The 18592-nt window shown below is 39.2% G+C and overlaps 2 protein-coding genes across 2 annotated transcripts in view; both read left to right on the top strand.

The window, feature by feature from the left end:
- LOC144635423 (uncharacterized) overlaps positions 1 to 17599 on the top strand; it is a 54443-nt gene extending 36844 nt beyond the window's left edge. Inside the window, exons 10-14 of the mRNA XM_078494532.1 lie at positions 4140 to 4310; positions 10528 to 10649; positions 12823 to 12923; positions 13977 to 14324; positions 17049 to 17599. Of these exons, the coding sequence (XP_078350658.1) occupies positions 4140 to 4310; positions 10528 to 10649; positions 12823 to 12923; positions 13977 to 14324; positions 17049 to 17121 (815 nt within the window). The 3' untranslated portion in view covers positions 17122 to 17599. The remainder of the gene's footprint in view (positions 1 to 4139; positions 4311 to 10527; positions 10650 to 12822; positions 12924 to 13976; positions 14325 to 17048) is intronic.
- On the top strand, positions 4845 to 10498 carry LOC144635425 (coadhesin-like). Its single transcript, XM_078494535.1, has 7 exons — positions 4845 to 5028; positions 5577 to 5747; positions 6197 to 6367; positions 6916 to 7089; positions 7589 to 7759; positions 8338 to 8508; positions 10395 to 10498. The coding sequence occupies exons 1-7, from the start codon at positions 4926 to 4928 to the stop codon at positions 10496 to 10498; spliced, it is 1065 nt and encodes a 354-aa protein (XP_078350661.1). The 5' UTR covers positions 4845 to 4925.
- Positions 17600 to 18592: the final 993 nt, after the last annotated feature.

The following is an 18592-nucleotide window of genomic DNA, read 5'->3' on the forward strand; positions in this document are numbered from 1 at the left end:
GATACCACATCTGCTATCTGTTGGTTCAATCCTGGCCAAAACAAAATATCTCTGGCTCTTCGTTTACACTTCTCGATGCCTAAGTGGCTGCTGTGTATTACTCTTAGCATCTCATCTCTGAGCGAAATAGGTACAATCAATTTGTCACTTCTCATTAGCAAATCAGCACACACAGAAATTTCTTCCTTAATGTTACAATACTCACGAAGCTCAGGGTCTACTTGAGACTTCCTTTCTGGCCATCCACTTTTCACTGTGGTCTTGAGCTTCTGTAGTGTTGCATCTTTTCTTGTTGCATCTTTAAACTGTTCCAATTTCACTTCACTGATTGACATATTTTCAAGGGTGAGTACCTCAAATTCATCCTTTGTGTTCGCTGCAGTTTCATTGCTTTCTTCTGGAGCACGACTTAGAGTGTCTGCAATGAACAAGTTTTTGCCTGGTTCATACTCCACCTGCAGGTCATAACGCTGTAACCTTAACATCATTCGCTGTAATCTCTGTGGTGTTTGGAATAATGGTTTCTTGAACAAGGCTTCCAAAGGCTTGTGGTCGGTTTGGACTTTTACTTTCTTGCCATAAGCATACTGGTGAAATTTGGTACATCCATACACAATTGCCAACAGTTCTTTCTCTATCTGCGCATCCTTTTCTTCAGCAGAGTTAAGTGATCTGGATGCGTAGCACACTGGTCTACCTTCTTGAAGCAAACATGCCCCAAGTCCATAGGATGATGCATCTACTGATACTGTAAGAGGAGTTTCCACATCATAATACTGGAGTGTCGCATCACTTGTCAGCTTTTCTTTAATGGCTCGGAATGCTTTCTCCTGTCTTTCGGACCAATACCATTCTACCTCTTTGTGCAGAAGCTCTCTTAGTGGCTGAGTTAGGTCTGCTAGGTTGGGTATGAATTTACTCATGTAATTCACCATTCCAAGGAATCTTAAAAGTGCTGGCTTATCTGCTGGAGATGGCATTTCCTCCACTGCACGCACCTTGCTAGGATCTGGTTTCAATCCATTGGATGTCAACACATGGCCAATGTATGGAACTTCAGCTGTCAAAATCTTTATTTTACTTCGGTTGAGCTTCAGTCCAACTTTCCTTAAACGTTCCAAAACTTGCTCTAGGCGATGGTTGTGCTCAACTTCATTTCTGCCCCAGATAAGAATATCATCAGCGATTGTCTTCATTCCACTCAAGTCCTCAAAGGCTTGAGTCATTCTCTTTTAAAAGATCTCGGGGGCTGAGTTGATACCAAATGGCATTCTAAGGTACTGGTATCGACCAAATGGTGTGTTAAATATTAACAGTTCTGAACTTTTCTCGTCAAGCTTAATATGCCAAAAGCCAGATGTAGCATCTAGAACACTAAATACTTTGGCATAACTCAGTTCAGCTGCAACTTCTTCAACGGTTTTCATAGGATAGTGCTCTCTCTGGATAGCTTTATTTAGATCTCGAGGATCTTAACACAATCGCACCTTACCATTTGGTTTCTCCACGACTACTAAAGAACTAACCCATTCAGTTGGTTCCTCGGCTTTACGAATAACACCAAGTTTTTCCATGCGGTCAAGTTCTTCCTTGACTTTGTCTCTCTGAGTGAAAGGTATTTTGCGAGGTGGATGTACCACTGGAGTTACATTAGGATCAATCTTAATTTGATAAGTACCCTCCAAACATCCAATACCATCGAACACATCTTCATACTTCTTGAGGATTTCATTGACATCTTGATTATTGTCACTGGACAGGTTTTCCTTCCGCTGGGTATCAACTAAGCTGACTCTCTTGACCAAATTTAAATCATGACAGGTTTGAAGACCAATTACTGGAGTGGCTGGATGCTCATTTATTTGAAATTCAACAGGGTGGGACTTTCCTCTAAGTTTCACATTGAGTGTAGCTTTACCCATCACTGGCATCTTGTGGCCTGTATAAGACACGAGTCGGGTGTTCGACTTCTTCATTTTCTCACGTGTCAGTTTACAATACAACGCATATGACAAAACATTGCATTGTGCACCAGTGTCTAACTTCATATTGACCTGGAGTTTATTGATCACTACACTTTGCATCCAATCTTTCTGAGTCAGTGGTTTAGTTCCCAAGACCCCAATAAACAACTCATCTGTATCTGAATCATCACATGTGAACTCACTTACTTGTTTTGAACTGTCCCTTGGCTTGGACTGGCACATTTTCGAGTAATGATTCCTTTGTTTACATTTGTGACAAACCTGACCATAGGCTGGGCATTTCATAGGCTGGTGCACTTTTCCACATCTTCTACAGTTTAACGGTTTCTTTGTTTGGTTGTGCTTTCCATTTTCTCGTCTCTATTTTCTGGGTGGCTTTTTGGAATCGTTTTTCACATCGTGCACCTCTCGGTCAACCTGATCCACAACCATATTTTTCGCCTGATTTTCAGTAATCTCAGATGACTTGCACATTTCAACTGCTTGCTCCAAATTTAAATCTTTTTCTCGCGTAAGACGTTTCCTGACCTTGTTACTTCTGATACCACACATAATACGATCACGAATTATAGAATCGTGCAATTCTCCAAACTCACAGTTTCTTGCAAGCTTGCGCAGTTCCTTGACGTAAGCATCGATTCCTTCGGTCGCTCCTTGTGCCCTCGTGTTAAACACATGTCGCTCGTGTGCTACATTCTTCTTCGGCGTGCAATATTCTTCGAATTTCTTGATCCCGACATCTATCTTAACCTTGTCTTCATCGCTGAGATCGAATGTATTAAAGATTTCCAACGCCTCCTCTCCAGCAACTGTTAACAAAGTCGAACACTGTACTTTCGCTAATTAAGACAAGTAGTAACAACAGAACGTGAAAATGTGTCTTAATTAGATAAAGGAGGCTATCCATATTCAAAAAGAACTACCTTGCCTCAATCAGCAATTACACCATGTAAATCTAAAATTATCCTTCTAATTCACACATTTTCACGTTCTGTTGTTACTACTTGTCTTAATTAGCATTTTTTTCTACTTATTATTCAACTCACTGTGCTTTGTAAACCATTCAACTGAAGATGACAGATGCTCTGTCGAAACATGTCTTTGAAACTTAAAAAAATTGTCGTTTTTCTTAAAATCTTTACGTGTCTGCTGTTCTCAAGACTCTTTCAAGCTACATCATTAAATTAACGAGTTATGTAGAAAAACGACAAATAACTATCGTTATAACTGATCATGACCCTTTTAATCTTGAATTATTATTTTTGGTTTTAAGGTTGAGAAATAAGGTAAACTCCAGATTTTATATCATGCCTTCACAAACGCTTTTCGACTCCTGGATGTTGAAAATGGCGTTTTAGAGGCTAAAATTGGAAAAAATGTCCCCGGGGGCATGCCCAAGACCCCCCTAGGAGCTCGCCCCTGCGGTGCTTGCCATCCACGCCGATGGCGTCGAAAGTTGTTAAGGCGTACAACCCCCCTCTTTCAAGAATTCCTGGATCCGCCCCTGATGTTATGCTTTAGTATTCTATGAAATGTGAGTGAACACATTCAACATGGCTGTACAAACTACAACTCTGATTTTATTACATGAAATCGAGGCTATACATAGACCGGCGAACACGTGCTCTAAATGGAGACCGGGACTAGGACTTGTATTTCACAACAACGGACTGCAATGAATACGTCTATTACGTTGCCTAGAGAACAGTTGACTACGGTTTTAGAATCTTTTCTGCGAAACATTAGTGACGCATTTGGTATAGAATTTACAGCGAATCACTGACTCTATTTTGACCGAATTTTATGTGGAGTTAAATTGGCCTGATTGCATATATTTTTGCGTCAATGAAAAACGCAAGAAGCTGGTCGACGTAAAGATATATTAAGAAGTCCCTAATAGTACCATTGCAATTGTATTCAAATATGGAGAACCATTCAAATAACAGATAATCAAAGTGCCGCCAAAATACATTCTTAATACACCAGCTATCGGGAGAGTTAAATTGAAATAATTGACTGAAAGAAAGGATGAAATCGAAATCGAGTTGCATACTTGGGCAAACTAAAGGAATACGACCTGTTCTTTCCATTTTAAGCATTTAAAACATGCTATCACAATCTTTCTTCTCTTTTTATGTTTTTAATTTCTTACAGTTGATGGGAACTTTACAAACTGGGGTCCCTGGGGACCTTGCAGTGTTTCTTGTGCGGGTGGTACTCAAATTCGATTACGGAACTGTACCAATCCACCACCGTTTAACAATGGCTTAGACTGCCAAGGACCTCGCAACGAAACACAGCAATGTAACGTACAGCCTTGCCCAGGTAAAGAGGTTTACTTTTTCATCAATATAGTAAACAGCCCAATGGAGCTAAGGTTCCTTATTCCACTACGGACAGACAGCCATAAATACGTCTGTTACGTTACCTAGAGAACGGGTTGAAGACGGCTTTGGATCTTTTTTGCAAAACATTGGTGAGACGACAGTTTAGCGTAAAATTGACAGGAAATCACTTTATTTTGTCTAAATATTATTTGGATTTGTGTATGCCTGATTCCTTAATGAGATGGTCATCTCTTTCTTGTTTTGCTTCAAAGAAGAACGCAGGAAGCTGAATGATGTAAAGATAGTACCCTTTTATTTGTATTCAAACATTGGAGAACCTTTTAAATAAGAGATTAAAAAGGTTTCTTACGAACCCAGCCATCTGGAGAATTAAATTGGAATGGTTAACTTAAAGTAAGCATAAAATTGGAATCGAGTTTCCTACGGGGCACACTAAAGCAATACGACCTATTCTCACCATTTTAAGCATTTAAAACATGCTGTCACAAGTTTTCTTCTCTTTTTATATTTTTAATTTCTTACAGTTGATGGGAACTTTACAAACTGGGGTCCCTGGGGACATTGCAGTGCTTCTTGTGCGGGTGGTACTCAAATGCGATTTCGGAACTGTACCAATCCACCACCGATCAACAATGGCTCAGACTGCCAAGGACCTCGCAACGAAACGCAGCAATGTAACGTACAGCCTTGCCCAGGTAAAGGGTTTACTTTTTCATCAATATAGTAAACAGCCCTTTGGAGCTCAGTTTCCTTATTCCACTACAGACTGACATAAATACGTCTGTTACGTTGCCTAAAGAACGTTTGAATACAGCTTTGGACCTTTTTTGCAAATAATTGATGAGACGACAGTTTAGTGTAAAATTGACAGGAAATCACTTTATTTTGTCTAAATATTATTAGGATTTGAATATGCCTGATCGTATATTCCTTAATGAGATGGTCAGCTCTTTCTTGTTTTGCTTCAAAGAAGAACGCAGGAAGCTGATTGATGTAAAGATAGTACCCTTTCATATGTATTCAAACATTGGAGAACCTTTTAAATAATAGATTAAAAAGGTTTCTAACGAACCCGGCCATCTGGAGAGTTAACTTGGAATGGTTGACTTAAAGAAAGGATAAAATTGGAATCGAGTTACCTACGGGGCACACTAAAGGAATACGAACTATTCTCTCCATTTTAAGCATTTAAAACATGCTATCAAAAGCTCTCTACTTTTTTTTTGTCCTTACTTTTATACAGTTGATGGGAACTTTACGAACTGGGGTCCCTGGGGACCTTGCAGTGCTTCTTGTGCGGGTGGTACTCAAATTCGATTTCGGAACTGTACCAATCCACCACCGATCAACAATGGCTCAGACTGCCAAGGACCTCGTAACGAAACGCAGCAATGTAACGTACAGCCTTGCCCAGGTAAAGGGTTTACTTTTTCATACATAATTATGGTAAACAGCCCAATGGAGCTCAGTTTCCTTATTCCACTACGGACTGTCATAAATACGTCTGTTACGTTGCCTAGAGAACCGTTGAATACAGCTTTGGACCTTTTTTTGCAAAACATTAGAGACAGGTTTAGTGTAAAATTGACAGGAAATCACTCTATAAAGATAGTACCCTTTCATTTGTATTCAAACATGAAGTACCTTTCAAAAAACACATTAAAAATATGTCCCCAAGACACATTGTAAAGACCCGACCATACGAAGAGTTAAAATGAAATGGTTGGCTCTATGAAAGGATAAAATTTAAATCGAGTTGCTTACGTGGTAAACTAAAGGAATACGACCTATTATCTCCATTTTAAGCATATAGAACTTGCTATCAAAAGCTTTCCTCTCTTTTTATATCTTTACTTCGTACAGTTGATGGGAACTTTACAAACTGGGGTCCCTGGGGACATTGCAGTGCTTCTTGTGCGGGTGGTACTCAAATTCGATTTCGGAACTGTACCAATCCACCACCGATCAACAATGGCTCAGACTGCCAAGGACCTCGCAACGAAACGCAGCAATGTAACGTACAGCCTTGCCCAGGTAAAGAGGTTTACTTTTTCATCAATATAGTAAACAGCCCTTTGGAACTCAGTTTCCTTATTCCACTACGGACTGACATAAATACGTCTGTTACGTTGCCTAAAGAACCGTTGAATACACCTTTAAACCTTTTTTGCAAAACATTGGTGATACGACAGTTTAGTGTAAAATTGGCAGGAAATCACTTTATTTAGTCTAAATGTTATTTGGAGTTGATGATGAGATGGTCATCTCTTTCTTGTTTTGCTTCAAAGAATTCGAAGAACGCAGGAAGCTGATTGATGTAAAGATAGCCCCCTATCATTTGTATTCAAACATAGAGAACCTTTCAAGTAAGAGATTGAAAAAGGTGTCACCGAGACACATTTTAAAGAACCCGGCCATCTAAAGAGTTTAATTGGAATGGTTGGCTTAAAGAAAGGATAAAATTGGAATCGAGTTGCTTACTCGTGCAAACTAAAGGAATACGACCTATTCTCTCCATTTTAAGAATTTAAAACATGCTATCACAAGCTTTCTTCTCTTTTTATATTTTTAATTTCTTACAGTTGATGGGAACTTTACGAACTGGGGTCCGTGGGGACCTTGTAGTGCCTCTTGTGCGCCGGGTGGCATTCAAATTCGATTTCGGAACTGTACCAATCCACCACCGATCAACAATGGCTTAGACTGCCAAGGACCTCGCAACGAAACGCAGCAATGTAACGTACAGCCTTGCCCAGGTAAAGGGTTTACTTTTTCATAAATATGGTAAATCGCCCAATGGAGCTAAGGTTCCTTATTCCACTACGGACTGTCATAAATACGTCTGTTACGTTGCCTAGAGAACCGTTGAATACAGCTTGGGACCTTTTTTGCAAAACATTGGTGACACGTTTAGTGTAAAATTGACAGGAAAACACTTTATTTTGTCTGAATGTTATTTGGAGTTGGATGTACCTGATCATATATTCCTTAATGAGATGTTTAGCTGTACCCTTTCATTTGTATTCAAACATGGCTTTCAAATAAGAGATTAAAAAGGTGTCGCCGAGACACATTCTAAAGAACCCTGCCATTTGGAGAGTTAAATTGCATGGTTGACTTAAAGAAAAGATAAAATTAGATTCGAGTTTCTTACTCGAGCAAACTAAAGGAATACGACCTATTATCTCCATTTTAAGCATATAGAACTTACTATCAAAAGCTTTCTTCTCTTTTTATATCTTTACTTTCGTACAGTTGATGGGAACTTTACAAACTGGGGTCCCTGGGGACATTGCAGTGCTTCTTGTGCGGGTGGTACTCAAATGCGACTTCGGAACTGTACCAATCCACCACCGATCAACAATGGCTCAGACTGCCAAGGACCTCACAACGAAACGCAGCAATGTAACGTACAGCCTTGCCCAGGTAAAGGGTTTACTTTTTCATCAATATAGTAAACAGCCCTTTGGAACTCAGTTTCCTTATTCCACTACGGACTGACATAAATACGTCTGTTACGTTGCCTAAAGAACCGTTGAATACGGCTTTGGACCCTTTTTTACAAAACATTAGTGACACGTTTAGTGTAAAATTGACATCAAATCACTTTATTCTGTCTGAATGTTATTTGGACTTGAATATGCTTGATCGTGTATTCCTTAATGAGCTGGTCAGCTCTTTCTTTTTTTTCTTTAAAGAAGAACGCAGGAAGCTGATTGATGTAAATATATATTAAGAGGTCACTAAAAGTACCCTTTCATTTTTATTTAAACATGAAGTACCTTTCAAATATCACATTAAAAATATGTCGCCAAGACACATTGTAAAGAACCCGACCATCCGAAGAGTTAAAATGAAATGGTTGGCTCTAAGAAAGATAAAATTGAAATCGAGTTGATTACGGGGGCAATCTAAAGGAATACGGCCTATTCTCTCCATTTTAAGCATTTAAAACATGCTATCACAAGATTCCTTCCCTTTTTTTCTTCCTTACTTTCTTACAGTTGATGGGAACTTTACAGGGTGGGGTCCGTGGGGACCTTGTAGTGCTTCTTGTGCGGGTGGTACTCAAATTCGATTTCGGAACTGCACCAATCCACCACCGATCAACAATGGCTCAGACTGCCAAGGACCTCGCAACGAAACGCAACAATGTAACGCAGGGCCTTGCCCAGGTAAATGGTTTACTTTTTTATATAATAATATGGCATTGTCGAAAAGGGTATAAAAACTGATTGATCCTAACTGCGTATAATTAATTCCTATATGTTTTGTCCTTCCGTCCACCCTTCAATTCACCTCGGGTTTTCACTGGGAAAATCTGAGATGAAAACATGGGGGAATTTGCAACGTCGGATTTTTACCACAAAATTCCGAGTTGTGAAGATGTGGGGTACGAGCTGACCCACTTATGTCCAGGATTGAACGCAAGTATTGTTTAATGAGTACTTCATGTTTGACTGTGTTTTTTGGCATTTCCATATTACTTCGTATTTGACAAATTTTGGTGTGTTTTGGTGAACTTTTATTAATGAGGACACTTTGTGATGGCTGTCATGAGGAACGTGCATCTTATTAGCGTTCAATCCTGGACAAATCTGAGCTGACTTAGACCAAATGACTTGCAATGGTACTTTTTAACCCATGTTTATATTTTTGGTAGTTTAAGTTTTGTTCCATCCTTACCCGGAAGTGAGACATTATTTCGTAATTTACACCCTGTGGGAGACGATGAGCATCCCCGTCCCTTTCATATTGGATCGGAAGGTTCATTTATTTATGAGTGCACTTTGTTAAGGTGCTTTTTTTATTTCTGGCATCAACTTCGAACCCTCAGGCATCTGCAGAAGGCCCATCTCTCTCCGATCGAGAGATTTGAGACTGCTGTCGGAAAAGTTTCATTTTGGTAACGTAAGGTAAAACCTGCTGTCGAGCCAAGTGGCTCATCAGGCCGGATCTTATCCCGGTTTCTGTAGCATTGAGCGGCTAGGAGTATTTCTACTCCCCCAGCATACAGAAAATCCGTAGCAAGTTTGGTTGCCATCTGCAAAAATTAAAGGATGAGGAACAACAACAGCAGATTTGCTACGTACCTCTTCATTAAGGGATTTCTGTAGATGCAAGGCTAACGTCCACCTATAGTAACACCTATGGTGTTTCTAGTTGAACCACCTGAGACATCTAACATTCTTCTGAAAAATACCATATATACACCTTTTCCAAAATGGCCAAAAAAACCTGTATTCTTTTGTCTTTATGTTAATTGGCCTCCATGGCCTCGTTTTAGTCAAAAGATTCTTTTGACTATGCAGATGCGATCGAGGCCACGAAGGCCAATTAATAACATGAAAACAAAAGAATAGTGTATTTGCCGCCATATTGGAAAAAGATGCATAGTTTTGAAATTATTATGCGGTTGCAGCAGTTGAACTTCTCTAATACGGACACCGAAGGGACAAAGCAAAGGGTCCGTATTTGAGAGGTCGCCACTATGACGTCACTTTTGAGTTTATTGACAGCTTAAAGTATTTAGTAACTCGAAATGTTCTGCAACGCAATGCTGCTAGCCCGTGTACAGCCGCCCCGCTCCAAGGGGAGCGGGACGGCTGTACACTAAATGCTGCAGGTAAAAAATTAACACTAAGCACAAATCCGAAAATGTCTAAGATGAATAAAGCGTCACGTTGGTATTTTTTGTAACAACAAACAGGAAATTGCATTACGAACACAAAATATCATCGCCAGATCACCGAAGTGTCTGTAATAAGGAGATTAAATTTATATGAATTTGTTCCCTGGGGCCGAGATTTAGTGTCCGTTGTCCGTATTGGAGAGGGTCCGTTTTATAGAGGGTTTTTTAAAAGAAAATATATCAGAATTTTGTTGGGGCATCGGAGATTGTCCGTAATAGAGAGGTGGCCGTATTAGAGAGGTGTCCGTACGGAGAGGTTCGACTGTATGTCTAAAAGTCTAGTTTCAATAAACAACAAGATGCAAACCATAGACACAGCAGAATAAGCCGAATGTTGGTCATCTGTTCAACACTTATTTCTCCATGCAGTATCAAAAACATTATTAAACAGATCCAGACAAGGTTACGAGAATAAACTGAATGATCAGCTATTAGGATGGTGCCTTTATACACTACCAAATTACCAGAACTAAAATCATAATATATTCGATCTTTACATCAGCAACCACAGAACCACCATCCTCAACAGGCCACCCAACTTCTACTATCAAAACCGATCAGATTCCGGAAGATGCCGTCAACAATGCTGTTGCCATGACAATAAGGAATGCTGATTTAGTTGAGGTAAATAATACCGTTACAAAATACATAAGTCCAAGTTTAGGAGACACTTTGGTTCAGCTTTTATCAAATTTGTCAATGTCTCCGTCAATTACCTTTAATTATTTATTAATTATTAATTATTTTTAAATTTATTATCTGCATGAGCTCCTGCTACTACGATTTCCAGTTGAGTAAGACGCAAACAAAGTTTGGTGACGAAGTTTCAACGTAAAAACGGCATTGTTGTCAAGGGCAACTTTCTCTGTTTCCATTGGTAACTGTCGTTACAGGTACTGACCGCCATTGTTCCTTTATACAAGGAGGACCTCTCGAGAAACAGAGCAATTTTTTGATTGGCTAATTTCGATCCAAGATGGCGTCAGTTTTAATTGAGCAATTTTTTGATTGGCTAATTTTTTTTGAAATTTCGATCCGAAATGGTGTCAGCTTTTGTCAGCTTTACGAAGCGCCAAATGTTCTTCATTTCAGTTCGCGAGTTATTCATTTTGCACTTGAGAAAGATATAATATTTAAAGCTAAAGGAATCCTTAAAGCTGCTAGAAAATCCCTGGAGTTGGAAAACGATTTAATTTCAGTTAAACAGTAACTCTAACGATGAAGGTAAAGGGACGCACGTTGAACATAACGTCAACTCTCAACACAGACCTGTTACCCGTCGATATAAAACAGTTAAGGCATAATATTTCATTATTTGTTTCTTTTATCGTTGTCTCTGTGTGTATATTTTTTTATTTGAAAGCGTAATAAAGTGTTGCTGACGATATTTGTAGTGTTTGTATTTATTAAAGCATCGAGACAGTTGTCGAGATTGTCGAGCAAGACTGACAGTTACAAACGCAAATTTGTTACCAATGGAAACAGAGAAAGTTGCCCTTGACAACAATGCCTAATAACGTTGAAAACTCGTCACCAAACTTTGTTCGCGTCTTTCTCGACTGGAAATCGTAGTATCTGTTATTAACTTAGACTAGTATAACAAAATGGTAAAATGCTGCCGAGGGAAAGAACGATGTAGAAGTATGCTTGCAGTAACTTTATGAACTGTACTACTTTTTTATGTTTGAAACAGTAAAGTCAGTATTGTAAAATTGAACTGAGATTTAATATTACAACAGGCCATATTTGTAGCGAGAGAAAGACATTGAAATAGACTTTTGGAAACTTATACTGTTTAACAAAAACATACCAGTAATAACCATAGGTTAGGACTAAATGTAATGTAATGTTTAATAAAACTCATTGCAGTGCGGCGAGTGCGGGCGGGCGAGATCGATGCAAGTAGGATTAATAAAAGTTTAACAGACGTGTACTATTACATAATTCCTCAGGAAGCGATTTATGATTTAGTCTGCCCAAATTACAGCTAAAAGCTCAGGCAGGATCCGTAATCGTGTATACTTTCGGTCATGTATGGCGAAGCCCAGCACTGATTATGCAAAAAGTCTTACGCCAGGCTATTCCCCTGTTGCGTTTTCGCGCAGGCCTTCACGATGTCGGTTTCAAGTCACACCGGAAATCACAGCAGTGAAATTAAACTGAAGAGAGTTTCGCGTCGATTCGATTGTGCTTTTTAACAAATTTTCTATTGAAGAGCAGAGTATTTTACTGTTTCAGTTTGAAATCCTGCCTGGCGCCTGGTCACATAACAAAGCGCAAATCAACGAGGCTGCATTAGCGAGAGGATCACATTGAACTCCACTGCGCATCGTGAATCTTTCATTCGCGCATAACCACAATTCCTTGCGCCTCTGATCTTACCGCCGACCACAATTCCTTGCGTTTGGTAAGGAAAGTGATTGCAGACCCTACAAAGTAATCCTTTGCCGATTAGAGAGCTGCCTCGCTCGTTCGCTTCAGGCTCACTCGCTGCGGCAGCAATTAAGACTCCGTCAAATCAATCTTATTTTTCACTATTTATTTTAAATTCACTTAGAATTATCCCAATCCCTTTGATTTTCTTCCTTCATAATTATCTTAAAGCTCACATTGGCCTGTGTTGGACATTCCACTTCACACCTAAGAAGGCATTTTTTGGATTTTTTTTTTTAACATTCCCATTTATTGTAATCCAAACATTTTTTTAGTATATAATAAAGTTTTAATTGCATATAGTAAATAGAAGAAAGGAGAAGGGTAAACAAAAAGTTAACATATATATACTTTCCTTTCCCAGTGGAAAGATGATCTTTCTCAGCCGTTTAAAGAAGTCATTGCCCAGGTCGTTGTAGGTTACTGTGAACAAGAAAACTGCTATCATTCTAAAGTAAATAAGAGGTGAGCTTGGTCATACCGTAAGGGCTGAATTTCACTAACCACCCTGGATACCACAGACCTTTCTCGCGCGTTTTCTCCAAAATAACACAGGTGGCTCAATAGACCGCCGGCCGCGCAGGGCAGAAGACGTCATCTACCCACCCTGACAGTCAGAAATACGTCTGCTAAGACACTTAAATTTCAACGCGAAACTCGCTTTATTCCCTTAAATAGAAGACTTGACGGAAAATGCTTTCTCGAAGATTCTATTTTCCCATTTCTCCATAGGGTATTAGTGTTCAAGAAAACGTTTACTTAACAATTGGTCGAGAAAAAAGTTATATTTAACTTTAACCTGGAGTTGGACTAGCATCCTATTTACCTTATGCTACAGCCATTGAAGTTAGCTTGGCAGTGTCTGCTAGTTTAACTTGAGTACGCGTTTCCCTTACCTATAAATCTCTAATTATGTCATACAGTCGAAGCCCTCTTAACGGACACTCTCGTAAGCGGACAGCTCTACTTACGGCCGCCTTGTTTGAAACCCCGTTTTAACTCTCATACAAACTCTGTATTTTTACATTCTCGTAGGCGGACATTCCCGTAAGCGGCCGCGGACACTTTTAGAGATTACGACATAGACTTTTTCTTTGTTTTTAAGCTCCCGCAAGCGGACACCCCAAAGAAAATCCTTTTAACAACCTTTGTATCTTATTTTTATCAATCAACTTCACATCGCCGTTCGTCGCAATAATTTTACAGTAAATATAGTACCGTATTTCAGTGTTTGTTTTGTCGTCATCCACGTCCGGTTAGATTTCGAAACACCACTTACACGCAAATTAGCATTATGTTAGCTGGGCAAGCTCCCGTAAGCGGCCATCTATCCCCTACACCTCTAGTGGCCGCTTACGAGAACCATTCTCGTAAGCGGCCAGCTCCAGTTGCGGACACTTTTTTTTTGCGTCCCGAGGGTGTCCGCTTACGAGAGCTTCGACTGTATAAGAAACACAAGATGTATCAATAGAAGCACTGTAACGAACATTAAACATTCTTTTTAACAATTTGACATAGATCCATCAGCAGTGGTAACATGACAGCAAGTGTTTATTTTTTAAATCACTTCCCACAAAAAGATCAAGCTGACCTGGTCGTTGCTTTTTACGTCATCCTGCATTCCAACGAGCAAGGAAACCACATCATGACTCAGGATGCGTTACTGCGGGCTCTGAAACAATCAGCGGCGACACTGTCATCCAGGATCGGGAAGGACGTTAACAACATCCGGGCATATCATGTGTCTGAAGGCACCCCTACAGTTCGTGAGTCGCAGGAGGATACGTCACAGCCGAAATGGATCATAATTGGTGTATGTCTTGCCGTGATTGTTGTCTTGGTGATCGTTGTCATTGTTCTCTGCAGGTAATCAATCAAACGTTCAGGAGCCCATCAACTGGAGCCTTCATCTCCCATACTAACCCTTGGAGTCAACCCTTTCCCGTATTAATTTATTTTTAGAACTCATCTCCCGGGGTCTCTCGCGGGAGTTTTCCCCGGGGGGGGTACTCCCTATAGTGGCCTATACGGGGAGGCTCCGCCTGAAAGGGGTACCTTTTTCAGGCTTCAGGTATATAAAAGGGTAGGGATTTCACGAGTTTAAGTATATGAAAGGGTATGGAAATCTGTCATTTGGCTATTTGAAAGGGCCTTTAATTAAAATATTTCGAACAGACGCAATTTATGGCTGTGTTATTTTAATTTATTAAGCGCTACATAAAAATGACAAGAAAACGTCCTATTTTAAGTCCAGCCATGTCTCTTAGGTATATGAAAGGGGTACCTTTTTCAGTTAAAGGTATACGAAAGGGGTACAATTTCTGTCAAAAATGGTATATAATCGTTTGTCGCATTCCGCTGTGATTACGCAAGCTGTGATATCTAAAACAATGGCGAAATGAGAAGGGAAGACTGCAGAATGTTGTTCCTTGTCGTCCTTTAAATTCAGTATTTCTTCGAAGGAAGACATCAAGTAATACTATGACTAAAAAAACGGCGGAATTTTGTACAGGCCTGTCAAAAAAGTAAGAGCAATTATTCGAGACGCCGAGACCGATCTCGCAACTGCGAAATTACAAATATATTTTGAAAAGAGGATGGATAGGCTCAACAGATCGGTCAATATTATTTGCCGTATAATTCTTCCGATAAGAAGGCAACTAGATAAAAGCTTGATCGATTCTGATCGTAGTTGTGAACAATAAATTTTACTGGGTTGATAATACATTCACACCAAACGAACGTATCAATGGTATAAATTTATAAACAAGCACGCACTTTGGCCCGTACCAACACATTACAAATCAAATTCTACAAGGCATTCAAAACTCTGAGTGGCAATAATTCAGACAAGCACTAGCTTGTGAACGCTAAGGGTTGAAAGGTTTGGTCCTTCGTGACGAAGGCACTAGACAAACACTAAAATAAAAATCTAAACAGCCGTTCCGGCTAAACGACCCGTTCGGATTTAGAATTCTCCAAATAGTACAGGCATAGAGTTCTCTTTGGAAACATACAAAGCAAAAGAAATGTGCGGGGATTGAAATTAGCGGATCACACGGTCTCTAACCGAAGAAAGATGTAACATTCAGGCCGTTGGCCTGTACGCGTATAATTTTAAAATTGTAAGATGCGCAATATCTCACCTCTGCAACAGCGACTCAACGATCTCTGCTAAATTCCAGTTGCTGAACTTTAGAAGAAACAAACACATATCATTTTCCTGAGGTTTTATTCGAAACATGATGATCTTTATATTGGCTGGATCTTGGCGCATACGGATAGTCAAAATTTGCATCGAAGTCATCCCGTTTATAGTGTTCATCGCCGTATCAAAGAACACGCGTTCGCCACAGCTCGGCCCATATTAAATTATTTCTGCTTTCGTTCGGGAATAGATCTTAAAAATACAGCGTCAAATCTCACAGTACTGTTTACGTCTAATACACTGCATGTAATAAGTCCGTACAAACCAGAAATTGGTAAGATTCAACACAAGCAACTGAAGCAATCACATATTCCCGATCAACGCCATGACTAAAACTGACTTCATTTTCAAGGACAAAAAGTGGTTTATTAATTAACTTTTAACCGTTATTCATACACGAGAAAACCAGGCTCTCTCGGCTGTAAAATCAGGAAAGAAGCAAAAATTATAAAGGAAAACGGACAGGGAATGTGCGTACGACATTGGCCGCCATTTTTTTTTTTTACATCGTCCCCCTAGCTGCGCTGCATGTGGTCTGACCACAGGAGCAATGCTTTCGCGGGAAATGTGTTTCTAAAAATAAAAATATACGGGAAAGGGTTGACTCAAGGGTACAGTACGTATGGAGGCTCCAGTTGATGGGCTCCTGAACGTTTTATGCAAATAGCATTTTTAATTAACTATTTTTGTTTAAACAGGTGCCGTTTTGGCAAATCTTTGTTTAGACATTCAAGGAGATTCGTATCAGCCAATCATAAAATAGCACGTGCCAGCATGACGCGATGTGGATACGTCATGTTGCTTAGCAACGTTGCTGCCAAAAACCGTGGGCTCAGACAATTCTTGGAGTTGGAAATACTTCTTTCAACTTCTAATTCTATTACTGCAAGGAACTCAAAATTATTTCTTATTCTTCCGTGCAGTTTAGATTTGATCTCATCAGAAGTCAAGTGGAAGCTGTCCCCCGGCTTCTAATTGGATAACGACTGCACGAAAAAGTGTGAATTAATTACAAATGTTTACACACCTATTGTTCTAATTGCTATAATCTATCTTTTTTTTTCGATGATCTATAATAATAATAATAATAATAATAATAACAATAATAATAATAATAATAATAATAATAATAATAATAATAATAATAATATAATAATGACTTTATTAATGTGTCTGTTACATCTAGCAGTGAGGAACCCCCACGGCTAATAGGGGACACCTAACCTAAAACTATCTAAAATGAATCTTATGAAATGAATCTCTTCAGGTAAATGTGAATTGAATGCATGTCGATCTAGCACTATTTTTGTAGTTAAACTTACCACTTCATTGTTATGTTCATTGTTCTTTATTACACTTTCACTTCCTGTACTGTTTTGTAGGCGACGCAGACGAACGTCACGTCAGCTGGCCATATCATCGGAGTTTATTCTGCGTCCGTTGGAATTCGCGTAATCCAGGCTTGGAGGTGAATTTGGAACAACTGGCATAATCATTAATGAGAGCTTTCACATTTCAAAGTGAATGGCAGTTGCCACTATGCTTATATTCAGTAGATTCTGAGTGTTATAAAGTAGGACCGGGGAGAAACACCCGTATAAAAGGAACAGAGATGCTCGTCAGAAATTATGAATTAAATCCTTAAAGGAGACCAATCTGGGCGTGTCTCGAGCTTTTATGACCTCTAAAAGAGACCATTTCATCAAAATTTTAGATTTTTAGATTTTTCCCGCTGTTATATCGAATAGACAGCTTTCTCGAAAAAAGACGGTGTTTTTTTTGCTGGCGAGCCTTAGAGACGCAGCCACCTATTCGATACAATAGCGGGAAAAATCCAGATTTTTTACATCTGCAGTCGATTAGTTCTTTATTATCGGGTATATCCACGCCTGTGATGACATCACGTAATATTTCATGTGGAAAGGTAGCGTCAACTGACACTTATATGACCAGATTTGTCCAATACTTTTACAGTAAAAACCCGCGTGTAAGAACCTAGGGATTTAAGAACCTTCTGGCAGAAATTTGCTTTTTTAGTACCCCAAAGCATAGTTAATAGAGGGAACTGGTTATGAATCTCGGTAAACATCAAAGCAGGAAACAAAGAGGCCAAGATTTAGGTTGAAAGGTCCACGAAGGTGCACATCTTTTGTTTTTCACTCATACACTATGCATGAATTACGTAATCGCAATGTTTCTATTGGTTAGTTGCATGAACACACGTAACCACCTATTATGTTTTGCCAGGTTTTGTGCACTCTCAACGCCCAAAATAGCGAACAAAAACCTACAACAAAGAACTTTGCGGGGTTTCATAACCATTTCCCTCTATTAACTATGCCCAAAGTATAAGAACCTGTTTAGCCAAACAAATTCCAACAGGTTCTTATATGTGGGGTTTAACTATTTATTTATATTTTTTTTTTTACCAAAAACCAAAAAGGTGATCGAGAGTTAAGAAAATTTAAATGATGAACCTTAAAATGCACAATGTATGTTGAATTTGAACTGTTACTATGAAACAACAGTACTGTATCATTGATCAATTAATGTTGTTGGACTTTTGGCAACATGGGCACATTAATAAATATTTATAATGAAGAACAGACCAGATTTTATACTATTTTCTGATGATCAACAACAATGTCTACTCTGTAGAAATTAAGAACCTAATAAAGAACCTACTTAGCCTAAAATGTCAATAAGTACCCCATAATACAAGAACCTGTTTTGCCAAACTCTGAAAAAGTAGGTTCTTACACGCGGGTTTTTACTGTATTGTTTATATTTGCGCTCTTTAGCAGAGGACAAGTAGAGCTTGCGCTAGCTTAAGATTTGGCCTTGCTTTAAAACAACGTCTTAACTTCAACAAAAAAACTGCAGGATAAAGCTGCTTTTGTCGCTACCTCGAGTATCGCCTGGTAGT

The sequence above is a fragment of the Oculina patagonica genome, chromosome 13 (genome assembly GCF_052425735.1).
Source record: "Oculina patagonica isolate OP01 chromosome 13, crgOcupat, whole genome shotgun sequence".
Taxonomy (NCBI): domain Eukaryota; kingdom Metazoa; phylum Cnidaria; class Anthozoa; order Scleractinia; family Oculinidae; genus Oculina; species Oculina patagonica.

What these genes read in the sequence shown, in the direction of transcription:
- LOC144635425 (XM_078494535.1), top strand. Translation starts at nt 4,926, where the DNA reads ATGCGATTTCGGAACTGTACCAATCCACCACCGATCAACAATGGCTCA. An exon ending in TAACGTACAGCCTTGCCCAG is followed by an intron (nt 5,029 to 5,576) that starts GTAAAGGGTTTA and finishes ACTTTTATACAG; the next exon opens with TTGATGGGAACTTTACGAAC. An exon ending in TAACGCAGGGCCTTGCCCAG is followed by an intron (nt 8,509 to 10,394) that starts GTAAATGGTTTA and finishes TTCTCCATGCAG; the next exon opens with TATCAAAAACATTATTAAAC.